The sequence below is a fragment of the Epinephelus lanceolatus genome, chromosome 17 (genome assembly GCF_041903045.1).
Source record: "Epinephelus lanceolatus isolate andai-2023 chromosome 17, ASM4190304v1, whole genome shotgun sequence".
Classification (NCBI taxonomy): Eukaryota; Metazoa; Chordata; class Actinopteri; order Perciformes; family Serranidae; genus Epinephelus; species Epinephelus lanceolatus.
Window position 1 is genome coordinate 41914034 of NC_135750.1, and position 26686 is coordinate 41940719.

Sequence of the window (26686 nt, forward strand, 5' to 3'; positions counted from 1 at the left end):
GGCTTTTACTCTTTTTTTGTGTATGATTATATTGTACACTGCCTGGCCAAAAAAAAAGTCGCCACCAAAAAAAAAGGTCATACACTCTAATATTTCGTTGGACCGCCTTTAGCTTTGATTACGGCACGCATTCGCTGTGGCATTGTTTCGATAAGCTTCTGCAATGTCACAAGATTTATTTCCATCCAGTGTTGCATTAATTTTTCACCAAGATCTTGCATTGATGATGGTAGAGTCTGACCGCTGCGCAAAGCCTTCTCCAGCACATCCCAAAGATTCTCAATGGGGTTAAGGTCTGGACTCTGTGGTGACCAATCCATGTGTGAAAATGATGTCTCATGCTCCCTGAACCAGTCTTTCACAATTTGAGCCGATGAATCCTGGAATTGTCATCTTGGAATATGCCCGTGCCATCAGGGAAGAAAAAATCCATTGATGGAATAACCTGGTCATTCAGTATATTCAGGTAGTCAGCTGACCTCATTCTTTGAGCACATACTGTTGCTGAACCTAGACCTGACCAACTGCAGCAACCCCAGATCATAACACTGCCCCCACAGGCTTGTACAGTAGGCACTAGGCATGATGGGTGCATCACTTCATCTGCCTCTCTTCTTACCCTGATGCGCCCATCACTCTGGAACAGGGTAAATCTGGACTCATCAGACCACATGACCTTCTTCCATTGCTCCAGAGTCCAATCTTTATGCTCCCTAGCAAATTGAAGCCTTTTTTTCCGGTTAGCCTCACTGATTAGTGGTTTTCTTAAGGCTACACAGCTGTTCAGTCCCAATCCCTTGAGTTCCCTTCGCATTGTGCGTGTGGAAATGCTCTTACTTTCACTATTAAACATAGCCCTGAGTTCTACTGTTGTTTTTCTTCGATTTGATCTCACCAAACGTTTAAGTGATCGCCGATCACGATCATTGAGGATTTCTTTCCAGCCACATTTCTTCCTCGAAGACGATGGGTCCCCACTATCCTTCCAGTTTTTAATAATGCGTTGGACAGTTCTTAACCCAATTTTAGTAGTTTCTGCAATCTCCTTAGATGTTTTCTCTGCTTGATGCATGCCAATGATTTGACCCTTCTCAAACAGACTAACATCTTTTCCACGACCACGGGATGTGTCTTTCGACATGGTTGTTTAGGAAATGAGAAGCAACTCATTGCACCAGTTGGGGTTAAATAACTTGTTGCCAGCTGAAAGATAATCGCCCATGCAGTAATTATCCAATAGGAGGCTCGTACCTATTTGCTTAGTTAAATCCAGGTGGCGACTTTTTTTTTGGCCAGGCAGTGTATTTTAATAACTGTATAGCACTTTGGTCAACTGAGGTTGTTTTTAAATGTGCTTTATAAATAAAGTTTGACTTGACTTGACTTGACTTGACTTGACTTGACTTGACCTGTGTGCTGAACTGGCAGATGTACCTAAAGAAACTGATGGACATCATCACGTCAGAGAACATTAAGATGCCCTATGAGATGAAGGAGATGGCTCTGGAGGCACTGGTCCAGTTGTGGAGGATTCCCAGCTTTGTCACTGAGCTGTATATCAACTATGACTGTGACTTCTACTGCTCTAATCAGTTTGAGGACCTCACCAAGCTGCTGTCCAAGGTAACATCCCCTCATTGGATCACTTATGATATTAGGATTTTAAGATTCTTTGCATCCAAATTATCATGAATTCTTTGTTGTACATAAGAATGTGGGAGATTTGGTGGATAGGCCAAACTTCAATCAAGTGCCTTTTTTCACAAATCATAACAAATTCACTTTCAAATAGTCACACAATTCCTCTTCCACAATTTTGTGTTACAAAGAGTAATGTAAAATTTGCAGGTTTATCTTGTGCCAAAAGCTGATTTGATGGACATTGTTAAAATGTTCTGTGATGTTATGTTAAAAACATTGGATTTTTTGAGGTAAAGGTTATAAAGACGTTAAAACACTGAATTTGATTCCCTCAAAAACAGCAACCAAAAAAAGCCCTGGACATTAATAAAAAGTCTTGAATATAATTTACAAAGGTCTTGAATATTTTTAATTGTTCTTGAATACTTGCTCCTTCTTACATCATTGACCTTCTCCCCCCTTACATCCCTGCTCATACTCTCAGATCTGCAGAGCAGCTGTTGCTCTCGGTCCCTAGGCAGGCCTTGATACAGAGGGTAGTAGGACATTTGTCATAAGGGCTCCATGATTATGAAATAACTGTCAATTGGGAATCAGACAGACAAAAATAAAAACAAAAAAATTATTTATTAGGGCCTGAGCACCACACGGTGCAAGGACCCTATTGAAATGCAAGGAATTGTTATTCTTCCTCCAAATGAATTGCCTTTATTGGGGGCCTTAACATACTCGAAAAGTCATGAAACTTTGCACACACATCACATCTGGTGAAAAAATAGATATTTTAAGGGTTTCATACTACAGCAGCACCCCCTATAATATTTACGCAAAGCCGCCCCTGATGTTATTTTCACCTACATGTACAAAACTTGGTAGGCACGTGTAGCACTCCAAGATGTACAAAAAATCCTCTTGGACTCGTGCTCTTAACCCAACAGGAAGTTGATGTGTCCCATCGCAACACCTTAAAGGGGAAAACTTATCACAACCTTGAGTTTTCGTCAATCCATGTGACGATGGCAAGGTGTCAAACTTGCGTGTTTCCCCACGAAACAGAAAGTGGTTTGTAACTCCAGCATACATGGTCCAATCTGCCCCAGATTTCACAGGATTGACAGTCCCACCCTAAACACATCTACATGCTAATAATTAGTGATAGTTACAGTGCCCTTTACTGGCAACAGGAAATGACATGTTTTATACTTTGATGTTCATCTCCTACAAAGTTGACCAGATCCGAAACTGTGAGTTTTCATCAAAGCGCGTTGCCTTGGTGGTGTGCAGCGAAATTCGACGTTTCACCAAAACACAGCAATTTTGCATTAACTTAAGTGTACTTGGTTCAATCCGCCTGAAACTTAACATGCTCCTTAATAGTCTAGACCTGGACATATGATATGAGTTTCAACAGTGGGCGTGGAAAAATGGCTTGGCCGTGCCCTTTAAAGAGCAGCCCCTGGGGCATGTTTCACTGACATGCATGGAAATTAGTATGCACATGTATCATGCCCTGATACACAAAAAACCCTCATGGACCCATAGGCCAAACCCAACAGGAAGTCGGCCATATAAAATTTCATGGTCAATTTTGGCGTTTTCCATGCTTCGCATTTTGAAAAACTCCTCCTGCAGACATAATCCGATTGACTTCAAAACTGGTGTGTACCATGTAGACAACTTTGTGATCAAAAGTTATTACAAGATTTGGTCAGCATTGAACGTGGCGTGGCATCAAGTTTTGATGTCTCGCCATGAATCACGAAATTCCAATAACTTTCACGTAAATGGTCTAATCTGCACCACACTTCTAATGTTTGATGGTAGTCCCACCCTGGACACATTTATATTACAATATTCAGTCATACACATAGTGCCACCTACTGGCAACAGGAAGTACATCTTTTCAGATATTTATCTTTTGATTTACCTGAAATGTACATGCTGTGGTCTATATATGATGTGCAAAAACATGACGTATCATTAGTGCGTTCTCCAGCGCTCCATTCTGGAAAGAGGAAGTGGCACAAATTTTGAAAAAGGTCATTCCAGCGTCCGCATTCAATGAAGAATATGCCATCTCACTTTTGCGTGCAGTGTATGACTTTCACAGAAATGAACAGTCACGTCAGCCAAGTCAGCTTCCTGCCAGCACCCCCCTTACACAGAGGTTCAAGGGCCCGTTCATCACTGCTTGCAGCCTTAATTTATTCTGAAGATTTTTATTCATTGCTGTTATCTTTAATCTGCTTAGTTCCCTAATTAGTAATTACATTATATAATTTCTTTTTTTATGTCTATGAAGCATTTTGTAAACTTGTTTCTAAATGGTGTGTTATAAAAACAGTTTATTATTTTTTTCTTATTATTTTTCTTTACTACCAAAAGTATCAGCCTGAAATTTAGACTAGCCTCCTTCTTTTTTATGTCTCTAATAATCATTTTATTTCAAATGAATTTCAGTATTTTGGTGGATAAACAATATTTTGACCTCTTGCTACAGAATGCGTTCCCAGTGTCAGGGCAGCTCTACACCACCCACCTCCTGTCACTGGAGGCTCTGCTCACAGTGATTGACAGCACCGAAGCCCACTGCCAGGCCAAGGTGCTCAACAGTGCTGCTGAACAAGACCAGTCAGAAACACTGCTGGCAGAGGGAGAAGGTTCAGCCAAAAATGGGACAGACACTACAACTGGTATACACACACTTTATGGATATTTGAGTGTTTGAATCTTCACCTGTGTTGTTTTCACTCGTATTTACTGGTAGTCTTCCTCTCTTTATTGCCAACATTAAATACTACCTTTTTTTTTCTTCAGTCCATTATTAGCTTCAGTGCAGAAATGGCAATGCTGGCCTTGGTAGCTTTTTTTAGTTTTTTCAACAAAACATATTTTCCTTTTGTCCTCAGATCTAAATAGACTGGACAGTACAAATGGTGTGAGTCTTCCACCAGCCGAGAATGCCCCAGTGTGTCCACCAACCAGTGGACATTTGATGGCAGAGAAGATGAGACTGGGTAGACAAGATCAAGGAGACAATGACACTGGCAAGTCTTTGGTTTTATACACAGTTTTATCCTAAGCATCAGGATGGAATTTGATATAAATGGCATTTTTTTCATCCAGCTGAGAAGAGAGCCCTTAAAAAACCTCAACGTTTCTCGTCATGTTTACCTGATTCCCAAGAGTTATTAGAAATTAAAACGAAGAAAAAGGTGAGTGGCGTCAATTGATCTAGATTTGTTGTAACATTAGTCATCCACAACCAATTATAAAATCCACTACCAAGCCTTCAAACTGCTCATTTTGTCATGTTTTCAGCTGCTGATCACAGGCACAGAGCAGTTTAACCAGAAGCCTAAGAAGGGGATCCAGTTTCTGCAGGAAAAAGGCCTCCTCAGTAACCCCATAGACAACAACCAGGTGGCCCAGTGGCTCAGAGAAAACCCCCGCCTGGACAAAAAGATGATTGGCGAGTACATCAGTGATCGCAAAAACATGGAGCTCCTGGACAGCTTTGTAAAGTACGCTGAAATTCCAGGACATATTGTGCTTTTGTTAATCATTTAAAAATGTTATTTCCCATCTGGTCTTTCGAGGTGTAGAGGTTTTGGTTTGGTTTGTTTGATATTAATAGTGTAAAAAACATTTGAGGTTGTTCTAAAAATAATGAATAAATGTTTTGGGGGGTTTTGCAGCACATTCGCCTTCCAGGGGCTTCGTATTGATGAGGCCCTGCGGCTCTACCTGGAGGCTTTTAGACTACCTGGAGAGGCTCCTGTCATCCAAAGACTCCTGGAAACCTTCACAGACAACTGGCATGTAAGGCCCATTTGCTCAACTTCCAGAGAAATGCCTGAAAGCATCTTCATTACAATGTATCAGCAGCATTTTGACATCCAGATGATTAGAGAACAATGTTAGTAGCACAATATTCCAGCACTGTGGACCTGGCGTAAGTCAAATTGTTATATGAATGAATTAATACAGTTTTTATTATTGTTTCATGCAAACAGATATGCCCAGCCCACATGGGCTTACAAGACATAAAATCAAAACAAGCCAGGACCAGGGTCAAACATGCATATTTTCAGACAGCATTTAAAGGAAAGAAAATGGAACAGAGCATTAAAAGCTTCGTATATAATCAGATCATCATTGTGTAAGACAGATCCAGGGATCACTCACAAAGATATGATGTACTGGAAAAAAAAATCAAAATAGGCACTAATTAAACAAATATTTTTGCCTTCTCTTCCCATTTTTTGCAATAAAATTATTTTGATTGCCATCGAAATTAAATAAACATTCTAACTTTTGGCCATCTGAGCCCCTGGGGCCGGTTGCACCAACTGGTCTTAAGCCTGGTCTTAAGCTAAGTCGGTCGTAACTTGGCGTTCTAAGTCCGACCTAATAGTTACGCCGGTTGCACCAACAGGGCTTAAGACTTCTTCTCACTAAGACCCGGCGTAAATCTTACACCTAGTCAAGAGCAGGTGTAAGGTCATTATCAAGCTGTGCTAATGCGCTATAGAGCGCGGAGAGCGCAACTTTATTATGGCACGTCTCATCCACCGTCTGTATACGAGCGGGCATTTAGACGGGAGAGGGTAATTAGGGACAGAAGCAATTGGACATAGCCTATATAATGACGAGGAGCTGATTGAGAGGTTTCAATTCGGTAGGAGAGATCTGTTTGAACTTATTGAGAGAGCTGTCACCGGATTTACAGTTTGTGTTGGGCTGCAATGCAGCACCACCACCAGCCTTCCCACCAGGCAGGGGAATCCTCCCCAAATACGTCAACAATGATGACACTGTAAATTGAGGTTTTCGAGGAGGACCCCCGCCAGTTGGATGATTTTTTTTGGAGGAGATGTATTTTTTTGCCTTGCTGAGAAGATCTTTCCACTTCTTCCTCGTGTCAGCCTCTGTATGAAGGCAGCCAGAGTCTGAACACGTATTGATGTGCCCCGTTATCTCTGCCCATACCGACTGTTTTATCTTATTTGTGATACGTCTCTGTGCTTGCTGTACAGCTTGATTCATTTTCTAATTTCAGTGTCGGTAAAGTTTTTCGTTGATCCTTCATGTTTTCTTCAAATCTTAAACTGTAAATAAACTGTCAACACAGATGAGAGGGGCTGTCAACTGTCAATTGTCATCTGTCAAGCACACGGGGTGATTCAGTGGCACATCATTTAACGTCACCACGCTCCTCTAGGCAGGCCGCGAGGGGCATTCCGGGGGCATTCACATGGACGCGCCCTGTTGGTGCAACCGGCGTAAGTCCACTCCTTAAGACTGGTCTTAACAAATACCGTCTTAGGAGTTATGACCAGGCGTAGTAAAGACCAGTTGGTGCAACCGGCCTCAGAATTGTCAGGAATTCCATTCCATGCCATTCCCAGCCATTCCATTTCATGGAACACTAACTCTCTAAAGCCCAGCATACACTGTACGATTTTTGACCGGATTTGACCCGATTTTTGAGACGCACAACCTGCGGACGCTCGGGCCGGATTTCTGCTTCGTCGTGCGTCTTTTGATGTGCAGTGTACTGGGGGGAGTGAGGGCCGATCATCTGTTCCAGAACCGCGGTTGGACGGTCGGATGAATTTCTGACATGTCAGAAATTTTGGTCGGCTGGCACAGGCATTCGCACAGTTGAAGCAGAGCCACGAGCCAATTCGCCAACGTTTGTGCATTTATCCCTCACTGCGCCTGCACGAAGACATACATCACCATGGCGACGCATCGGTGGACTGAAAATATGGAGGCCAGGTTGGTTGAGCTGTGGCAACAGTATGAGTGCCTTTTCGACGTTTCTTCTTCCACCTACCACGACCGATATCAACGAGAGAAACGCTGGCAGGAGATAGCCAATATTCTTCAGCTCCCTGGTAAGTTTTTAGTTTTTTCTGCTCTCATTTTCAAGCAAGCGCAACAAACATACAAGCTAGCGCGCTAGACGAGGTACAATGGCAGTTACAACGGTTACAGTTACACACACACACACACACACACACACATACACAGAGGGTGTGTGTGTGTGTGTGTGTGTGTGTGAGAGAGAGATATAGACAGAAAAAGAGAAAAAAAAAGAGAGAGAGAGAAAAGAGAGAGGAAGAGAGAGAGAGAGAAAAAAGAGAGAGAAGAGAAGAAAGAGAATCAAAACTTGGACTGACCTGTTTTTGTGTATATAGGCTATATGAGAAGGACATATGAAACAGACTATTGCAGATCAATTAGGCTACAAAGAGAAGAATGTACATTGTACTTTTGATTTGTCTGGTCAGGGTCCTAATGTGTTCCCATCTTTATGCAGTTAATGAAGTAAAAACCAGAGCTGCATCTCTCAGGACCCAGTATGGTAAACTTGTGAAGCCAAAAGCAAGTGGCAGTGGACAGAAGCCATTAACACCAAAACAAAGATGGATCCTGGCACACTTGGAGTTTTTAAAGCCCCATATGATGCACAGAGCAATGGAATCAACCTTGAGAGTGTTTTCGAGCATGTGCAATCCGAAAGGCACAGTTCACCAAAAAATTAACATTCTGTCATGATCCATTCACACTCATGGATTGAAGGATGGGTTTTTTAGTTCACAAAACACTGCTGGTGTTTCAGAGGAAAGGGGTTTGCAGTTAATGCCCTAACAATTGAAGCAAATGGTGACCAGGATTCAGATTTAATTAAAATACATAATACAACCATATAATTCCTCCACAAAGCTCATAACAAAGTAATCCAGGTGTCCTAAAGCCCTGACATGCATTGCTGTATTAATAACATCACTGACACCATTTTTTTTAGCCTTGTATGCCATATTTTATCATATGTGAACATGGCTCAGTACCAACCAGGGGGAATACCGCTGTGAGGGTCCTAAGGACAGAGGGATGTCGTATGCTGTAAAGCCCTGTGAGGCAAATTGTGATTTGTGATATTGGGCTTTATAAATAAAATTGATTGAATTGATATAAAAAGCCACCGGCTACAGTACACATTAAGGTTAAAAACATAGTGTTTCTGACATTTTCCAAAACAGGACACTTGGATAATTACTTTGCATGAGTTATGTGTTTTATTATACATTTTATTTTGGTCAATGTCACCATTTCATTCAAATGTTTGTGGGATAACTGCAAACCATTTTCCTCTGAAACACCAACAGTGTATTGTGAGCTAAAAAACTTCACCCATCCTTCCACTTCCATGACTTAACTTTAATTTTTGGGTGAAGTGTCTGTCACTTTCAGTTGTGTTGAAAAGATTTTGATCTCAACAAAAAGGTCTGGTTGGCATCCCTTCTGTTATCTTATTTTTTTCTGCATGTCTTTACCTGTGTTATTTACTACAGCTTGACATCGAGGACTCTGAGGACATTGATGAGACAGAGGAGGGGCAAATGGAAGACGAAGATGTGGTGCTTGACATGTCAACTGACAACAATGAAATGTCCCAGATGCTCTCCCCTCCATCAACCTCTGCTCAGTCCCCTAGAAGTTCAGTCTCTGCCACTGTAGAGGGGGAAACATCTTCGACTGAATTAGCATCACGTCATGATGAGACCCCCAAAAGACCACGCTTTAGCAAAGCAAAGGGAAAGTCCTCTGATGCTAACAATGTTGAGTTAGCAAAGTTAACTTTGTTAACTTCTACGACTAATGACAGTGAGGAGGTATTCGGTCAACAAGTTGCAAATGAGCTAAGCATTAAAGATCGAGTGCTTCAGTTAAGAGTTAGGAGAAATATTATGAACATACAGTATGATGCCCTAGAGGCAGAGCAGGCCCGGGAACAAGCAACCCTCAGTTAGTACCAACCAGGGGGAGTACCATTTATGGGCTCCCAGTCAACTCAGGGAAGGTATGACGGTTACACAGCTGTGCCAATGCAAGTGCCACATCCACCATATCAGAGCCAACCAGCCCAACAGACCCAGTCTCAAAGCCTCCAGCCTCAACCAATGTCCTTCATAAGGATGATAAATGAAGATGAATAATAGTTGAAAATTGGCAGTGGTTGATCAGGATGCAAGTTAACTTTTGCACTTTTTTTTTTGCACTACTGTTCTCTTCTAAGTGCCTTGAAAAGAGATTTGTTTATGTATATGGAAATGTTATCATTCACTCTGTAGTGAGTGCATTTTTGTGTCTATTGTACATATTTTAGTATAGATGAGTATTTTTTAAATGTTCTTTTAAGTATTTATATATTTATATTTGAATGCTCTGAACTGTTTTTGGTCATTGACTTTTATGACTTATGACACAAAATAAAACAAAATTGAGTACATGCATAGCAGTCAAGTGTTTTGTTTGCATTGTTTTTAATAAACAGTTTAAAATAGAATAAGGTACATCTTTTCAAATATCATGGACTTAAAACCACACAAATAACTAGAATATAATAATACTGTAATAATAAAAACAGAAAAAGTGTAAAGAGAACAATTGGCTGAAATCAAACCACTCTCACTCTTAAAAGTTATAGTGCAATAACTATTACATATTAAATTAATGTCACGCAATGTTCACTACATTCAAGCCATTGCCAAATGAGTTGACATGATCATTGCTCGCTCTTATTCAAAGCATGTCACACTACAGATCTGTGACAGAAACAAGAAATACATTTATTAAATGAAATAATAAATTCTTACATCCTGTAACCAGTGAGGCAGGAAATTGAGAGACAGATAACAAGCTACACATCTAACCTGTCTGCATTTATGCATCAGATACACAGAAAATACAATGGATGTTATGTAATGAAATGAAATATAAAAAATAACAAAGGGTGGATTTCAACCGTTTAACACATAACCATGTTTCTCGGGCAGTTTACGCTGAAATGCTACACTCAAAAAATAAATGTTTTTTTTATCGATTTGTTTAGTCAACAGTTTTGCCTTGCAGCTACAGCCAGTAGGGGGTGCTACAGCCCCCTCAGCACCCCTACGTCCTGCATCCCTGATTTTAAGCTTACACCATGCCCTCCTGCCATGAAACACTTCCTGCAGGTGACACAAAGTATTGGCATAGTCTGTCTCGTTGCCTCTTCGCTTCAACAGAGGGATTTCTTGCTCTCCCCACTAGTGCAGGCTGTAGCATGCCCTCTCTCCTCCATGCACCTTCAATCAGCTGATGGTTGGCATCTTCTGAATCCACATAGGCAGGTGGCAAGTAAGCATCAGATCTTCTGTCACGTAAGAAGTTGTGCAGGCACAGACATGCAAAGATGATGTTCATGACCTTGTCTGGATCCAGGGAAATAGTTGTTCTGAAAACTCTGAAGCGATTGGCTAATATTCCAAAGGCATTTTCCACTACTCGTCGAGCTCGAGACAGACGTAATTGAAGAGCCTCTGACTCCTGTTCAGGTTTCAGAAGGGGTAAGGCTTCATGAGGTCTGCTCTGAGTGGATAGGCCTCATCTCCAGTGAACATGTAGGGCATCAAGATATCAGTGTTGGGCAGTGCGTCATCAGGGGGGACATTAAGTAGGCCTTTGTCCATTGCGGCTGTCAAGTCTGATTGTGCAAACACGCCAGCGCCCGACACTCTGCCCTGGGTTCCTGCACTTGCATAAACAAACTTATAATTTGCATCAACTACAGCCATGAGTATGATGGAAAACCGGGACTTGTAGTTGTAATACATGCTTCCACTGTTGGCAGGAGGTTGAATGAAATTGTGTTTCCTGTCCACTGCACCCAGGCAGTGTGGAAACTGCCACTTGTCATGGAAGTCTTTGGCAATGGCTTTCCACTCTGGCTCAGTTCTTGGTGTCTGTGAACCAAAAGTGAGATAAAGAAATGTTAACAGTGACTTATATATGCACAAAAACAAAACAAATTCAGACAATCATAGAATACTGAGTAGGATGTCATTGATAGCATGGTTAGTTGATATTTCACACCATGTCATCACACCCTTCAGTAAAGTTAAAAAAGGTGTGATTAAAAATATTCAATAGTGTGCTGGTCTCAGGGAAAATAGAGGGTACTGAAGTATCGATACTGAATGTTTATATTCCACCCGGCAGTAACATAGCAATCTACAGAAAAATATTTGACTTGATGTCTGATGCAACAGGCATTCTTATATGCGGAGGGGATTTGAACATACGAATGAATCCAAGGCTAGACTCCTCGAAAACTTTCACACAAACTGCAATTCATAAAAAAATAAAGATTCTCATGTCAGAACTTGGGGTGATTGATCTATGGCGAGATGTTCACCCAACAGAACGAGATTACACAAATTATTCTTATCCACATGATGTGTACTCAAGAATTGATTATTTTTTTGTTTATAAGAGGGATCGTCATAGAGTACATCAGTGTGAGCATGGTAATATTGACTTGTCGGACCACGCCCCTATCTTGCTAACAATTCAGATAACCAACAGCCCAAGATATACCTTATGGAAACTAAATTCAAGTATTTTTAACGATATGCAATTTAAAACACAAATAAAGAAAGAAATAGAACTGTTTTTACAAGAAAATAACAACGGAGAAGTTACCTCAGAATTGGTATGGGATATATTAAAAGCTGTTTTAAGGGGGAATATAATCTCATATTGTGCAAACAAAAAGAAAGAACGACAAGAGAGACTAGCAAAATTAACTAAAGAATTGGGAGAGCTTGAGACAAAACACAAAAAGGACACAACCCCGAATATTGCGTTACAATTAAAGGAAATTAGGAAGGAGATAAACACCTGGTACACTCAAGAAACGCAAAAAAGATGATCTATACAAAACAAAAGTACTACGAGACAGGCTCAAAATTTGCAAAACTGTTAGCGAGAAAACTACAAAAACAAAAAGCAGACAACACTATACACAAAATCAGGGACCCAATTACAAAGAACCTAGTATATAAAAGAGAGGAAATACAAACAGCCTTCCAAAAATATTATAAAGAACTATATTCTCAACCACAATTAGAGGAGAAACAAAATATTAGAATTTTTTTAAATTCACTTAACTTACCTATCTTAAATAAGGAGCAAAATAATAAATTGATGGCAGAAATAACAGAGGAAGAATTAAACAAAGCCATTTCCAGGCTAAAAACCAACAAGTCACCAGGACCAGACGGATTCTCATCTGAGTGGTACAAGACCTTCAGGACCGAACTAAAACCATACCTCCTTCATATATTCAATAAAGCTTTAAAAGAAGGAAGGATTCCTCCAACGTGTAAGGAGGCCACTATATCACTTATACCCAAAGAGGGAAAAGCTACATTAGAATGCGGCTCGTTTAGACCAATCTCAATTCTTAATATTGATTATAAATTATACACATCAATTCTTGCAAGAAGAGTCGAGGAAGTTCTCCCCCAGCTCATCCATACAGACCAGACTGGATTTGTCCCACAGAGACAAACACATGACAGTATAAGACGATCACTACATGTACTACGCCATATTCGAGAACAAAAATTACAGGCTTTATTGGTCAGTTTGGATGCAGAAAAAGCCTTCGACTCGGTGAGCTGGGGGTTCTTGTACAGGGTCCTTGAGAAATTTGGCTTTCATGATAGTTTTATTAATGCAATTAGCTCTCTATATAATAACCCAACTGCCCGAATCAAAATAAATGGACACTTATCAAAGACCATCAAATTAGAACGTGGCACAAGACAAGGGTGCGGAATGTCACCACTTTTTGCACTCTTCATAGAGCCGCTAGCCCAATGGATCAGGCAGAAAGACAGCATCAAAGGTGTTAACATAAATAATGATGAACACAAGGTGGTGCTGTACGCTGACGACATTTTGGTGTACCTAATTGAACCTTCTAAATCTCTCCCTGAATTATTTAAATTACTAGAACAATTTGGTAAATATGTGGGATATAAACTAAATATCCAAAAAACACAAATTTTAAAACTAAATTACAGCCTACCAATAGAGGTCCAAAACAGATTCCACATCAGATGGGACCAAGAGGCAATAAAATATCTTGGAATACTGCTGCCAAAAGAAATAACCACAACTAAAAAAATTAACTACAGCCCACTCCTAAATAAGTTAAAAGCAGACATATTAAGATGGAATTCCAACCCATTTATGAGTTTAACACAAAGAATAGAAACCATTAAAATGAATATCCTCCCTAGAATCCTGTTTCTGTGTCAAGCTCTCCCTGTTGAAATTAAACCTCAGCAATTTAATGAGTGGGACAAAATTCTCTCGAGATTTATCTGGCAAGGGAAAAAACCGAGAGTAAGATTCAAAACGTTGCAACTCCCAAAAAAAGAAGGCGGAATGGCAGTCCCACATCTGAGAAATTACTTTTACTCAACACAGATCAAGCCTTTATTAAATTTATGTAATCAGGAGTATAATGCAAGATGGAAGGATATAGAAAAGACTTTAATTACGGATCTCCCAGTTCAAGTAGTGTTAGGTAATAAGGAAGTAGAACAAATAATAAACAAATTGAAAAATCCATGGCTGAAGTCCCAACTTAAAATCTGGAACACAATCAAAACAGAATATAAATTACTGGATAAATTATGGATAATCAGATGGTATGCATATGACCCAGACTTCAAACCCAATCAATTAGACTTCAGATTTAAAACCTGGACAGGCAAAGGGACTACAACGTTCTATTCACTTACAAATAAGGGACTATTAAAGGACTTCCAGACTCTAAAAAGAGAATTTTCTTTAGAACAACAGGACTTTTATAGATACTTGCAATTACGTAATTATTTTGATAAATGCAATAAAAAACATCCAGTAGATCTGGAAGATGCAATACTAAAAGAAATCCTAAGGTCATACTCGTGTGAATCTGCTAAAGGTGCTATTTCAAGATTGTACAAAGGTCTCTTAACAAAAAAATCGTACTCCACGGACTATATCAAAAATAAATGGGAAAAAGAAGGAGATTTCGAAATAACAAAAGAAGAATGGCATAACTACTGCAAACTACAATGGAAATGCACCAATTCACATATATGGAGGGAATTTGCATGGAAATGTTTAATAAGATTTTTTACTACTCCAAAGATGAAAACTCATTACACAGGGGAAGACCCCATATGCTGGAGAGGATGTGGGAGCCGGGATGCAACCCATTGGCATATATTTTGGGAATGCCCAGGGTTGCATCATTTCTGGTCTGAGGTACATAAAACAATGGAAGAAATTTTTCATATGAAGATACCCAAACATTTCGAAACATTTATCTTAGGTAAATCAGACTTTATTACTGGAAACGTCAATAAACATCTATTTATAATAATGATAACTGCAGCTAAGAAAAATATCACTAGACATTGGTTGCGCCCTGAACCTCCCACAGTGAGAGAATAGGTGGACATGATTGACGACATATACCTAATGGAAAAAATCACACACTCACTTAATCTACAAATGGACAGACTTACTAAGATATGGTCAAAGTGGACCTCCTTTGTGGAAAAGAGACAGCCAAATTGAAGGGATACAACAGAATGAAAAAACAACTAAACCAATGTTACAAAAATAATGGGCTGATACCACTATTAATGAACAAGAAAACTATTGTGGTATTCCTTTGCCTGACCACACTAAAATAGCATATGACTGCTAACTTAACCTCCCAAGAAAGTGCTGATATTTTCTACTCTACATATGTTTTTCTATTATGCATCCCTGTTCTACTGTTCAATTAAAGTAAACTGTTATTCATCTCCTCCCCCCACCCTTAAATGTCAATACAAATATGTATGCAGGAATGTATGTATGTATGCGAAAGAAAGCAAATGTGTACAAATATAAGTGAGTGCATAGTATGGGTATGTAAAGATACACATAATAGCCTAATTTCATCTGCACTTTCTTGTTATTGTTTCTTGCGGTTTATTTATTTATTTGCATATATATTCTCTGGGGTTATTTTCATATTAACTTTTTATACACATGTATATCTTAAAATTATGTTTATACTGCATACTATTTTTTTTCATATGTATGTATGTATATATATATATATATATATATATATATATATATATATATATATATATATATGTATATATATACATACATATGAGAATCTTAAAAAGAAAGGGGGAAAAGACAGAAAAGAGGGGTATTGAGGTTATGATGGCTTAAAATTGTATCTGAACTGCCAAGACTACACTGTTTTTATTTTCTTGATTTACTTGTAAACATTGGCAGTGTCTTGATTGTATGCAATACCTCTGAAAATAAAAAGAAAATTGCAAAAAAATATACAAAACCCAAAACCAGTGAAGTTGGCACGTTGTGTAAACCGTAAATAAAAACAGAATACAATGATTTGCAAATCCTTTTCAACCTATATTCAATTGAATACACTGCAAAGACAAGTTACTTAATGTTCGAACAGGTAAACTTTGTAATTTTTTGCAAATATTAACTCATTTGGAATTTGATGCCTGCAACATGTTTCAAAAAAGCTGGCACAAGTGGCAAAAAAGACTGAGAAAGTTGAGAAATGCTCATCAAACACTTATTTGGAACATCCCACAGGTGAACGGGCTAATTGGGAACAGGTGGGTGCCATGATTGGGTATAAAAGCAGCTTCCCTGAAATGCTCAGTCATTCACAAACAAGGATGGGGTGAGGGTCACCACTTAGTGAACAAATGCGTGAGCTGATTGTCGAACAGTTTAAGAACAACATTCCTCAATGAGCTATTGCAAGAAATTTAGGGATTTCATCATCTACGGTCCGTAATATCGTCAAAAGGTTCAGAGAATCTGGAGAAATCACTGCACGTAAGCGACAAGGCCGAAAACCAACATTGAATGCCCGTGACCTTCGATCCCTCAGGCGGTACTGCATCAAAAACCGACATCAGTGTGTAAAGGACATCACCACATGGGCTCAGGAACACTTCAGAAAACCACTGTCAGTAACTACAGTTCGTCGCTACATCTGCAAGTGCAAGTTAAAACTCTACAATGCAAAGCGAAAGCCATTCATCAACAGCACCCAGAAACGCCGCCGGCTTCGCTGGGCCCGAGCTCATCTAAGATGGACTGATGCAAAGTGGAAAAGTGTTCTGTGGTCTGACGAGTCCACATTTCAAATTGTTTTTGGAAACTGTGGACGTCGTGTCCTCCGGACCAAAGAGGAAAAGAACCATCCGGACTGTTATAGGCGCAAAGTTCAAAAGCCAGCATCTGTGATGGTATGGGGGTGTATTAGTGCCCAAGGCATGGGCAACTTACACATATGTGAAGGCACCATTAATGCTGAAAGGTACATACAGGTTTTGGAGCAACATATGTTGCCATCCAAGCAACGTCTTTTTCATGGACGCCCCTGCTTATTTCAGCAAGACAATGCCAAGCCACATTCTGCACGTGTTACAACAGCATGGCTCCATAGTAAAAGAGTGCGGGTACTAGACTGGCCTGTCTGTAGTCCAGACCTGTCTCCCATTGAAAATGTGTGGCGCATTATGAAGCGTAAAATACGACAACGGAGACCCCGGACTGTTGAACAACTTAAGCTGTACATCAAGCAAGAATGGGAAAGAGTTCCACCTGAAAAGCTTCAAAAATTGGTCTCCTCAGTTCCCAAACGTTTACTGAGTGTCGTTAAAAGGAAAGGCGATGTAACACAGTGGTAAAAAGGCCCCTGTGCCAACTTTTTTGCAGTGTGTTGCTGCCTTTAAATTCTAAGTTAATGATTATTTGCAAAAAAAAAATAAAGTTTCTCAGTTTGAACATTAAACATCTTGTGTTTGCAGTGTATTCAATTGAATATAAGTTGAAAAGGATTTGTAAATCATTGTATTCTGTTTTTATCTACGATTTATATAACGTGCCAACTTCACTGGTTTTGGGTTTTGTATATATATACAGTACAGGCCAAAAGTTTGGACACACCTTCTCATTCAATGTGTTTTCTTTATTTTCATGACTATTTACATTGTGGATTCTCACTGAAGGCATCAAAACTATGAATGAACACGTGGAGTTATGTACTTAACAAAAAAAGGTGAAATAACTGAAAACATGTTTTATATTCTAGTTTCTTCAAAATAGCCACCCTTTGCTCTGATTACTGCTTTGCACACTCTTGGCATTCTCTCGATGAGCTTCAAGAGGTAGTCACCTGAAATGGTTTTCCAACCGTCTTGAAGGAGTTCCCAGAGGTGTTTAGCACTTGTTGGCCCCTTTGCCTTCACTCTGCGGTCCAGCTCACCCCAAACCATCTGGATTGGGTTCAGGTCCGGTGACTGTGGAGGCCAGGTCATCTGCCGCAGCACTCCATCACTCTCCTTCTTGGTCAAATAGCCCTTACACAGCCTGGAGGTGTGTTTGGGGTCATTGTCCTGTTGAAAAATAAATGATCGTCCAACTAAACGCAAACCGGATGGGATGGCATGTCGCTGCAGGATGCTGTGGTAGCCATGCTGGTTCAGTGTGCCTTCAATTTTGAATAAATCCCCAACAGTGTCACCAGCAAAACACCCCCACACCATCACACCTCCTCCTCCATGCTTCACAGTGGGAACCAGGCATGTGGAATCCATCCGTTCACCTTTTCTGCGTCTCACAAAGACACGGCGGTTGGTACCAAAGATCTCAAATTTGGACTCATCAGACCAAAGCACAGATTTCCACTGGTCTAATGTCCATTCCTTGTGTTTCTTGGCCCAAACAATCTCTTCTGCTTGTTGCCTCTCCTTAGCAGTGGTTTCCTAGCAGCTATTTGACCATGAAGGCCTGATTCGCGCAGTCTCCTCTTAACAGTTGTTCTAGAGATGGGTCTGCTGCTAGAACTCTGTGTGGCATTCATCTGGTCTCTGATCTGAGCTGCTGTTAACTTGCGATTTCTGAGGCTGGTGACTCGGATGAACTTATCCTCAGAAGCAGAGGTGACTCTTGGTCTTCCTTTCCTGGGTCGGTCCTCATGTGTGCCAGTTTCGTTGTAGCGCTTGATGGTTTTTGCGACTCCACTTGGGGACACATTTAAAGTTTTTGCAATTTTCCGGACTGACTGACCTTCATTTCTTAAAGTAATGATGGCCACTGGTTTTTCTTTAGTTAGCTGATTGGTTCTTGCCATAATATGAATTTTAACAGTTGTCCAATAGGGCTGTCGGCTGTGTATTAACCTGACTTCTGCACAACACAACTGATGGTCCCAACCCCATTGATAAAGCAAGAAATTCCACTAATTAACCCTGATAAGGCACACCTGTGAAGTGGAAACCATTTCAGGTGACTACCTCTTGAAGCTCATGGAGAGAATGCCAAGAGTGTGCAAAGCAGTAATCAGAGCAAAGGGTGGCTATTTTGAAGAAACTAGAATATAAAACATGTTTTCAGTTATTTCACCTTTTTTTGTTAAGTACATAACTCCACATGTGTTCATTCATAGTTTTGATGCCTTCAGTGAGAATCTACAATGTAAATAGTCATGAAAATAAAGAAAACACATTGAATGAGAAGGTGTGTCCAAACTTTTGGCCTGTACTGTATATTCAATAGTGAAAGCATAATTCTTGTGTATTGTGCTTAAAGAAATCATCACAGATCATGTGACGTACAGTTAGGGCCATAATTATTAGGACAATGACATTTTAAAAAAAAATAAATAAAAAAATCATTTTGCCTCCATACACCACCACAGTGGATTTGAAATAAAACAACCAAGATATGACCGAAGTTAGGGCTGCACAGGTCTCTGTAACAATCCTGAAAACAGATTCTTAAATGACAATTCAGGCAACGTGGAATAATAGTGAGCAGAGACCTACACTGTATGTGGGAAATTAGTTTGTTTACATGAAATGACTCATGAAAATGACATTATTCTAATACACAATTTTGTTAATCTTCATCAATCAAAATGTTACTGATTTGTTGGTGTTGGTTGCTTTCTTCTTGGACTTAATGATACATGAAAAAATGTAGCATCATGTTTCTCTTAGTTTCTCCAGTAATTCATTTAATTCCATCTTTTCAGAAAAAAAAAGTCCACTCTTATTGGGTTTCCACCACAAAATCTTATTACTGTCTTAATGCATGAAAACTGCATATTTATTGCTGATGGCATCATAAAAACAAGAGAATTATAGATGTCACATACTACATCAATTATTTCTATGATTTGTACACCGTATATTATTGTACATTGTCCAGCCATACTATCAAGATTTGTGTGTACTGTAGACTGACCTGTAGCCAGGAACCGTAATGTCACAGAGAGCCTGTCCTTGGGCTAATGGCCTTTCTTAGATGGGTGTCCTGCTTCTGGATGATAGGTGTTACTCTGTCCAGAAGGTGACTGAAGTCCTCCACAGACATTCTTATAAGGTCACGAAATCCCTTCATATCGTCCACCTACATACATGCATACATACATAAAAATAGACAGGGTTCAAAATTAAAACATAATTTCAGAAGCTTGGTGACATGATTAAGCTGACAAGATCAGTTTTGCTTTGAGTGTAAGGTACTGTTATGATGTTAAGGCATGTTTGGCGGTAACATATGTCAGTGTGTTTTTGTTTATTGCTGATAATATCATAAAGCAAAGTTATAATGTTTATTGAGGTGCGCACATACAGTATGGCTAGGCTACAATTTGACAATAATTACAACAAGAGTTGTAAGTCAGGAACATTTAGGCCGCCCAGCCAAATGCTAGTAAAATATGCAAGTGACAGGTATATTTCATTTCATTTCATTTATTTATTTGTTCCGATCATGGCAATATTCAAAATCGTACAAACAAAAAACAACTATCAACTGAAACATATTCCTTGACCAAAAAGGAGCAGGAAGAAGAAAATCTTATTTTACCTGCCCCTCACTCAAAACACAAATAAACAATAGAAACAGATGGTCTACCCAATTACAGTTACTCTATAGTCAATATAACATTAACATGAAAGGAAAACAGAAATAAATTCATTCTGTCTCAACACACAATATAGAAACTTAACTATCAAGTTCATACAATGCAACTATTCTTTCTTTAAACATTTTTTTAAAATGAAATATGTTCAAACAGCCCTTTAAATCACTCTGTAAGGAATTCCACAGCTTAACCCCAGCTACAGAAATACACATCTGCTTTAACGTTGTTCGTGCAAATTGGTGCTTAAATCTATTGCTTTTGGCTGGTAAAACTTAAACATTTACTGGCCACTAGCTGGTGGACAGAAAGTTAATTATGTCCCCTGATTAAAACAAATGTTTGTGATATGAAGTCAACACATAGAAAGTAAGATTTGGGGCTAATAGCTACCGCACAACAGGGAACGTTAGTGTACGGTTGTTATCAAGTTAACAGTAAAGTAACGTTAGCCGGCTTACCTCCAACTCTCGTTGTAAAATGGACAAACCATACTGTCCACGTCTCTCAAGCCATCTCCGAGTCCATATGCGCCGACACCTCTTCTTTTTGGACATTTCGGCACACAGTATAGCACAAATCATCAAAGCAAACTGCTTGTCCTGCTTCATTGGCAACATCGGCACTTCCGGAACAAATCGGAGCAACGGGCAGGACAGTCAACAGGGGCAGCCGTTGACGAGCCGTTTTCACCCGTACAGTGTGAGCTCTCTGATCGTGCTTGATGATGGGAACGTACAGTGTGAGCACATAAATCGTGAGCTTTGGCCACACATCGTAGACGATTCACTCGTACAGTGTGAGTTGGTATTAACAACAAGATTTTAAAAATCGTACAGTGTATGCTGGGATTAAAGTCATCATTGTATGTACAGTACAAAAGAAAATGGGAATCTCTTTCCACTTTCCCGAAGTCACACAACTCACACATTCTTTGATATTACTAAATCGCTCAACCTGGCCAGAGGAAGAATACCAGCTCTGAGCTGTGCAACTACAGATCTTTGGCTTCTAGATAATGGGATGTTGCATATGGTCCAGTATGGACAAATATCCTTGATTTAGGCAGTGACAGAAAGTTTTTGAACCATTTCTCTTCAAATTTTAGTAACAGCTTTTTTTCAATAGACTCAACACTGTAGCATAAGTTATTCCTGTAGATATACACCATATCCACCTCCTTAAAGATTGACACCACAAATAACTAAACTGAGACAACTTGAATTTGTACCCAGGTTCATTGTCAACTCTGACTTATCAATCTCCCTGTTAAAAGCAGAGAAATAATTAAAGCTGCTGCCTGTCAAACAGCATCAACCCATAAACCTTTCCGAGACAGTCCAGACTGAGTGGAGTCCTGCAGGGATCAGATGAGATGTCCGGTGGGAGGTGGCTGCTTGCTCTGCTGCCGTTCAGCAGCTAACAAGTGGAGTTAAATGCCAACGGCAACAGCTGCAGCTAACAAATTCCGCAAATCCATTCAGCATCTCCATCATCCACAGTTAGACACACACAGCTAGTACAGCTCACAACCAATGGCTGGCACAGCTCCACTGAGAGTGTTTTTGCTGGCAAGCGAAACATCCTGGTGCAGACTATTTACTGGAGTTTACCAGCCCATCGCTCATGCGGCATTTGAAGACAATTACAAGCATGGCTGTCCTTGGCTTTCAATGTCCAATACTCCACCACTAACATTTTTGTTTTATCTCATCTCATCAACAAAAATGAAACTTGGATTTCGTCTTAGTTTTTATTATAAAGATCTAATTTTAGCTCGTCATCATCTCGTATTCATCATGGAAAAGAGGTTGTTGATGAAAAATAGTCATCATAATTTTCGTCAACAAAATTAACACTGTTCCTGTCCCAGTTATTGCTTCAGCTAACATAAGCTAAGGTGTAGCAGTTAGTAGTTGACTTTTGCAAACTTGAAATCAATAAACCCTCAGCACAGTCAGTATGGTAATGAAATCTTTGCCTAAATGCTCTCTTTTAAATAACAAAAATCCAGATATTATCTCTCATCCATGGTTGGCAGCATTAAGGTTAGCTTAACTTTGCAGCTGTTTCATCATAACCTTTTTAGGATTCCAAACACAAAGTTTAAGACTTGACCTTGACTAGGGACTTAACCCATTTCTTCATAGCCAAGACTCCAGACTGACTTGTGGCTTTCAAAACAATGACCTCTTCGTTCGACTTCTGCAAATTTTCGATTTATATACACCATAACTTAAAACACAATTGTTTTTCCAATTCATGTTGGTACATTCATTTCCTACTGCCTTCATTACACAAAAGCAAAAACACACACACACACACACACACACACACACACACACACACACACACACACACAGGTTTCAAATGGACTTTTCCATCCTAAGGTAATTCCAGCTGTTGTAAATTTATAAATTATGAATCAAACAGTCACATGATTGATCCTCTGGGTTATAGTAGTAGGATGATGTAAGTGTTAACACAGACACACACATACACAATGATGGGCAAACTCCACAGGGGGGAACATTTGACTTCTCAGAATAGTAGAAGGAGCCATGTGACTTGGAAACTATTTCTAGTGATGTCCTTTTCTTAGGCTGACCACACATACACAAATAGCAGCCTTGAAAGAGTTGATGAGTAATTTTAGGCAGTGACACTGTAACGAGTTTTCCACTCTATGGGGTCACTGTAATACCAGCAGGATGTGCAAGGTGAGATTCAGTGTAGAAACAAAGTTAGCTGTTCTAAAGGTGTGTAAGATTTAGGAGAATTTAGCTAAAACTTCTTCCGGTTATAATTTTGTCATTGTTCATTGACATTTTTACTGGGAGCTTATTTACAATAAGCAGTCTCTTCTTCTCCAAAACAAAGTGACCAGGCAATTAAAATGGCTAATAAGGTTGAAAAAAGCAGTTTCTTGGTGCAGATCAGTGTCTCAACAATGCTGTTAGGCATCTCGGAGATAGGCAGCTCACCCACAATATACTTTTGTCTGCTCACCCCTTTTCTCTCACAAATTAATGTCCTACCTTTTTCTGATCCAGACGTTCAGGAGGTTTTTAACATGAGCTGAATTATCTACAGAGGTCTCTTCCTCTCCAAAATAAACAGACCAATTGATTTAAACTGGTAAAAAGAAGAAAAAAGAAAAAAAAAAGAATCACAGAGTTTCACGTTACCAATTCATGTATTTCCAACACAGTTTGGCATGTAGCTGTGGCCAGCTAGTCCAACACATGCAAATGTGTACAGTTTGGCATGTAGCTAAGGCTGGCTAGTCCAACACATGCTAATGTGTGTCACATTTTTCTCCAATAACATAATAATAATAATAACAATAATAATGCATTGGCTTTATATAGCGCTTTTTAGGATACTCAAAGATGCTTTACAAAGAGCAACAAGTGCAATCAAAAAAAAAAAAAGGAAGAAAAATCCATAGGGGGTAGGGAGAGCTTTGAAAGTAATGATGAGGAGTTTGAAGTGGATACGCTGGGGGATAGGGAGCCAGTGGAGGTTATGAAGGACGAGGGTGATGTGATCACGGGTCCGGGAGTGTGTGAGAAGACGAGCAGCTGAATATATTGAATTTCTTGAGTGTTTTGGATGATAAACCGTAGAGGAGGCTATTGCAGTAGTCGAGTCTGGAAGTGATGAATGCGTGGATGGGGGTCTGTGCAGCTGAAAAGGAGAGGAATGGTCGGAGGCGGGCAATGTTCCTGAGATGGAAGAAGGCTGTTTTGGTGATGTGTTTGATGTGTTGCTCAAAAGAGAGGGCTTGATTGAAGATGACACCAAGGTCCAGACGTTGAGGGGGTTTTTGCTGAAAGCAGAATTATCCACAAAGGTCGCTTTTCTCCAAAACAAATGGAGCAGTTAATTTAAACTGCTAGAAACACTAAATAAAGCAGTTTCACATTACAGAATTGTCCATTCTGGACTACTGTAGAAACATGGCAGTGCCACATGGCGAAGACCTGCTCCCTATGTAGTTATAAACATCTCATTATAAGGTAACAATAGCACAACAGTTCTTATTTTCAGATCATTACACACCTAAGAAAACATACTTATTATATTCTATTTTAGCCAATGTATCCCCCTCAATCCTACACACTTGAGTAATACACAGTAAAACAGTCTCTCTGTTGGTGTGTGGTATTAAGCCTCAGATGAGTTCCTCTTTATTGTGTGTGGTTTTTTTTGTTTGTTTGTTTGTTTTTTTAAAATGTATTTTTATTGAAATTTTGCCATAGTTACAGGGCAACACAGTGAACAACGACCCACACCCACACCCTTCCACAACCTGTAACAATAGGAAGGAAGATGGAGAAAGTAATAACAGAAACAGAAATGCAATACAATAAATAAAAAGATATATAAAAACAAACTAACGAAATAAACAAAAACGATGCAAAAAATAAATAAATCCAAATTGTCCCATGCACTAGAAGCATTGTTCAGTGGTCAATTAATCAATCAATTTTATTTATAAAGCCCAATATCACAAATCACAATTTGCCTCACATGGCTTTACAGCATACGACATCCCTCTGTCCTTAGGACCCTTGCAGCGGATAAGGAAAAACTCCCCCAAAAAAACCCTTTAACGGGGAAAAAAAACACAGTAGAAACCTCAGGAAGAGCAACTGAGGAGGGATCCCTCTTCCAGGACGGACAGACGTGCAATAGATGTCGTACAGGTGGTAGAGGTAGTAGAAAAGTGCACCCTGATCGTACCATAAGCCATCAATTCAATTCAATTCAATTCAATTCAATAGTTTATTGTCATTGTTATAGAAAAACAGCGAGATAATGTAGTGGTATACAGGTGCCCAGCTAAGTAAGAGGGTGATAACATAATATATACACTGCATGCCAAATTATTATGCAAGTGATCTTTTCTTGAAAATCTGGAAGGCTGCTGTTTGGAAAAAAATAGTGTTTTATTATGATGTATTTAAGGCCTTGTGCTTTAACAAAACCCTTTTTGTTTGAATCTACAAAGTCTATGTCCTATTCAGCTTTGACCATGAGCAAGAGAAGTGACCTCACCAAAGAGAAACAGAGTCAAATTGTCAAGAGTCTGAGCAAGGGGGAATCTACAAATGATATAGCCAAGAAATTGCAGCGTGACCACCGAACTATAAAAAGATACGTCTGAAATAGTCAGGATGGGAGAAAACCCATTAAAAACCCAAACATTATCAAGCCAAGAACTGTCAAGAATCCAATGAGAGGTTGGTAAAAGACCCTCAGCTGCAAGTAAGACCATTTTCGAAGCTGTGGAGCTCAATGATGTACCTAGGTCTACCTCGCTAAGACGAGTGGCAAAGGTCCAAAAGGCAAAGACAAGACCTCCACTGAAGAAAATACGTCAGGAAAAACAACTGGAATAGGCTAAACAATACATGAAAGCCGACTTCTCTAAAGTTATATTCACCGATGAGTGCCAGGCAACCCTAGATGGACCAGTCATCACTACCCGAAGTGGCACTGCTCTGTAGGGAAAAGGGCTCCTCACCTGCTGCTTGCCACCTGTGTTTTTATTGTTTTGTTTGTGCTTGTGGTATTTTTTATATGTGCACTGATAGCGTTTGAATAACACTCGATGATGCTACTGTTGAGATGGTTGATCCTCGTAATTGTCCGGCAAATCATAGCAGAATGTTACTCGCCGTTGGCGTGCCAGGAATCCACGCAGACAACACCTTTCATGTGCCATACCCGTGACCAGCTCCTGCTGCCCTGATCCAGGAAGAGGGGGAGACGAGGAGGGGTGAGGCAGAGGTTACGGAGAAGGGCAAGCAGACTACCTTTGCCATCCATGATTCTCTGTAATGCTCGTTCATTAAGGAACAAGGTTGGCGAACTACGACTTAACACCAGTGTTTGATATGAATACTGAGAGGCGTGCCTGCTAGTCATCACCGAGACCTGGCCGGGGAGGTGGACCTCGACCCATTTGTTGCCGTGAACGGTTTCACTCTGGTGCACTGTGACAGATCTGCTGACTCGGAGAAGAGCCAAGGAGGAGGAATCAGGGTTTACATTAAATGGTGCTCCCAATTCACCGTGAGGGAGTCCATTTGTAACCCGGACATCAAGGTACTATGTTTAACCATACATCCCTTTTATGTACCACGCAAATAT

General features: G+C 39.8%; 1 protein-coding gene across 4 annotated transcripts in view; it reads left to right on the top strand.

Annotated features, from left to right (window-relative positions):
• Positions 1-26686, top strand: part of gbf1 (golgi brefeldin A resistant guanine nucleotide exchange factor 1) — a 236145-nt gene that overhangs the window by 150494 nt on the left and 58965 nt on the right. For all 4 annotated transcript variants that reach the window (XM_033612936.2, XM_033612937.2, XM_078160723.1 and 1 more), the window contains 6 exons: positions 1429-1623; positions 4142-4334; positions 4551-4688; positions 4768-4856; positions 4963-5165; positions 5340-5463. In XM_033612936.2, the coding sequence (XP_033468827.2) occupies positions 1429-1623; positions 4142-4334; positions 4551-4688; positions 4768-4856; positions 4963-5165; positions 5340-5463 (942 nt within the window). The remainder of the gene's footprint in view (positions 1-1428; positions 1624-4141; positions 4335-4550; positions 4689-4767; positions 4857-4962; positions 5166-5339; positions 5464-26686) is intronic.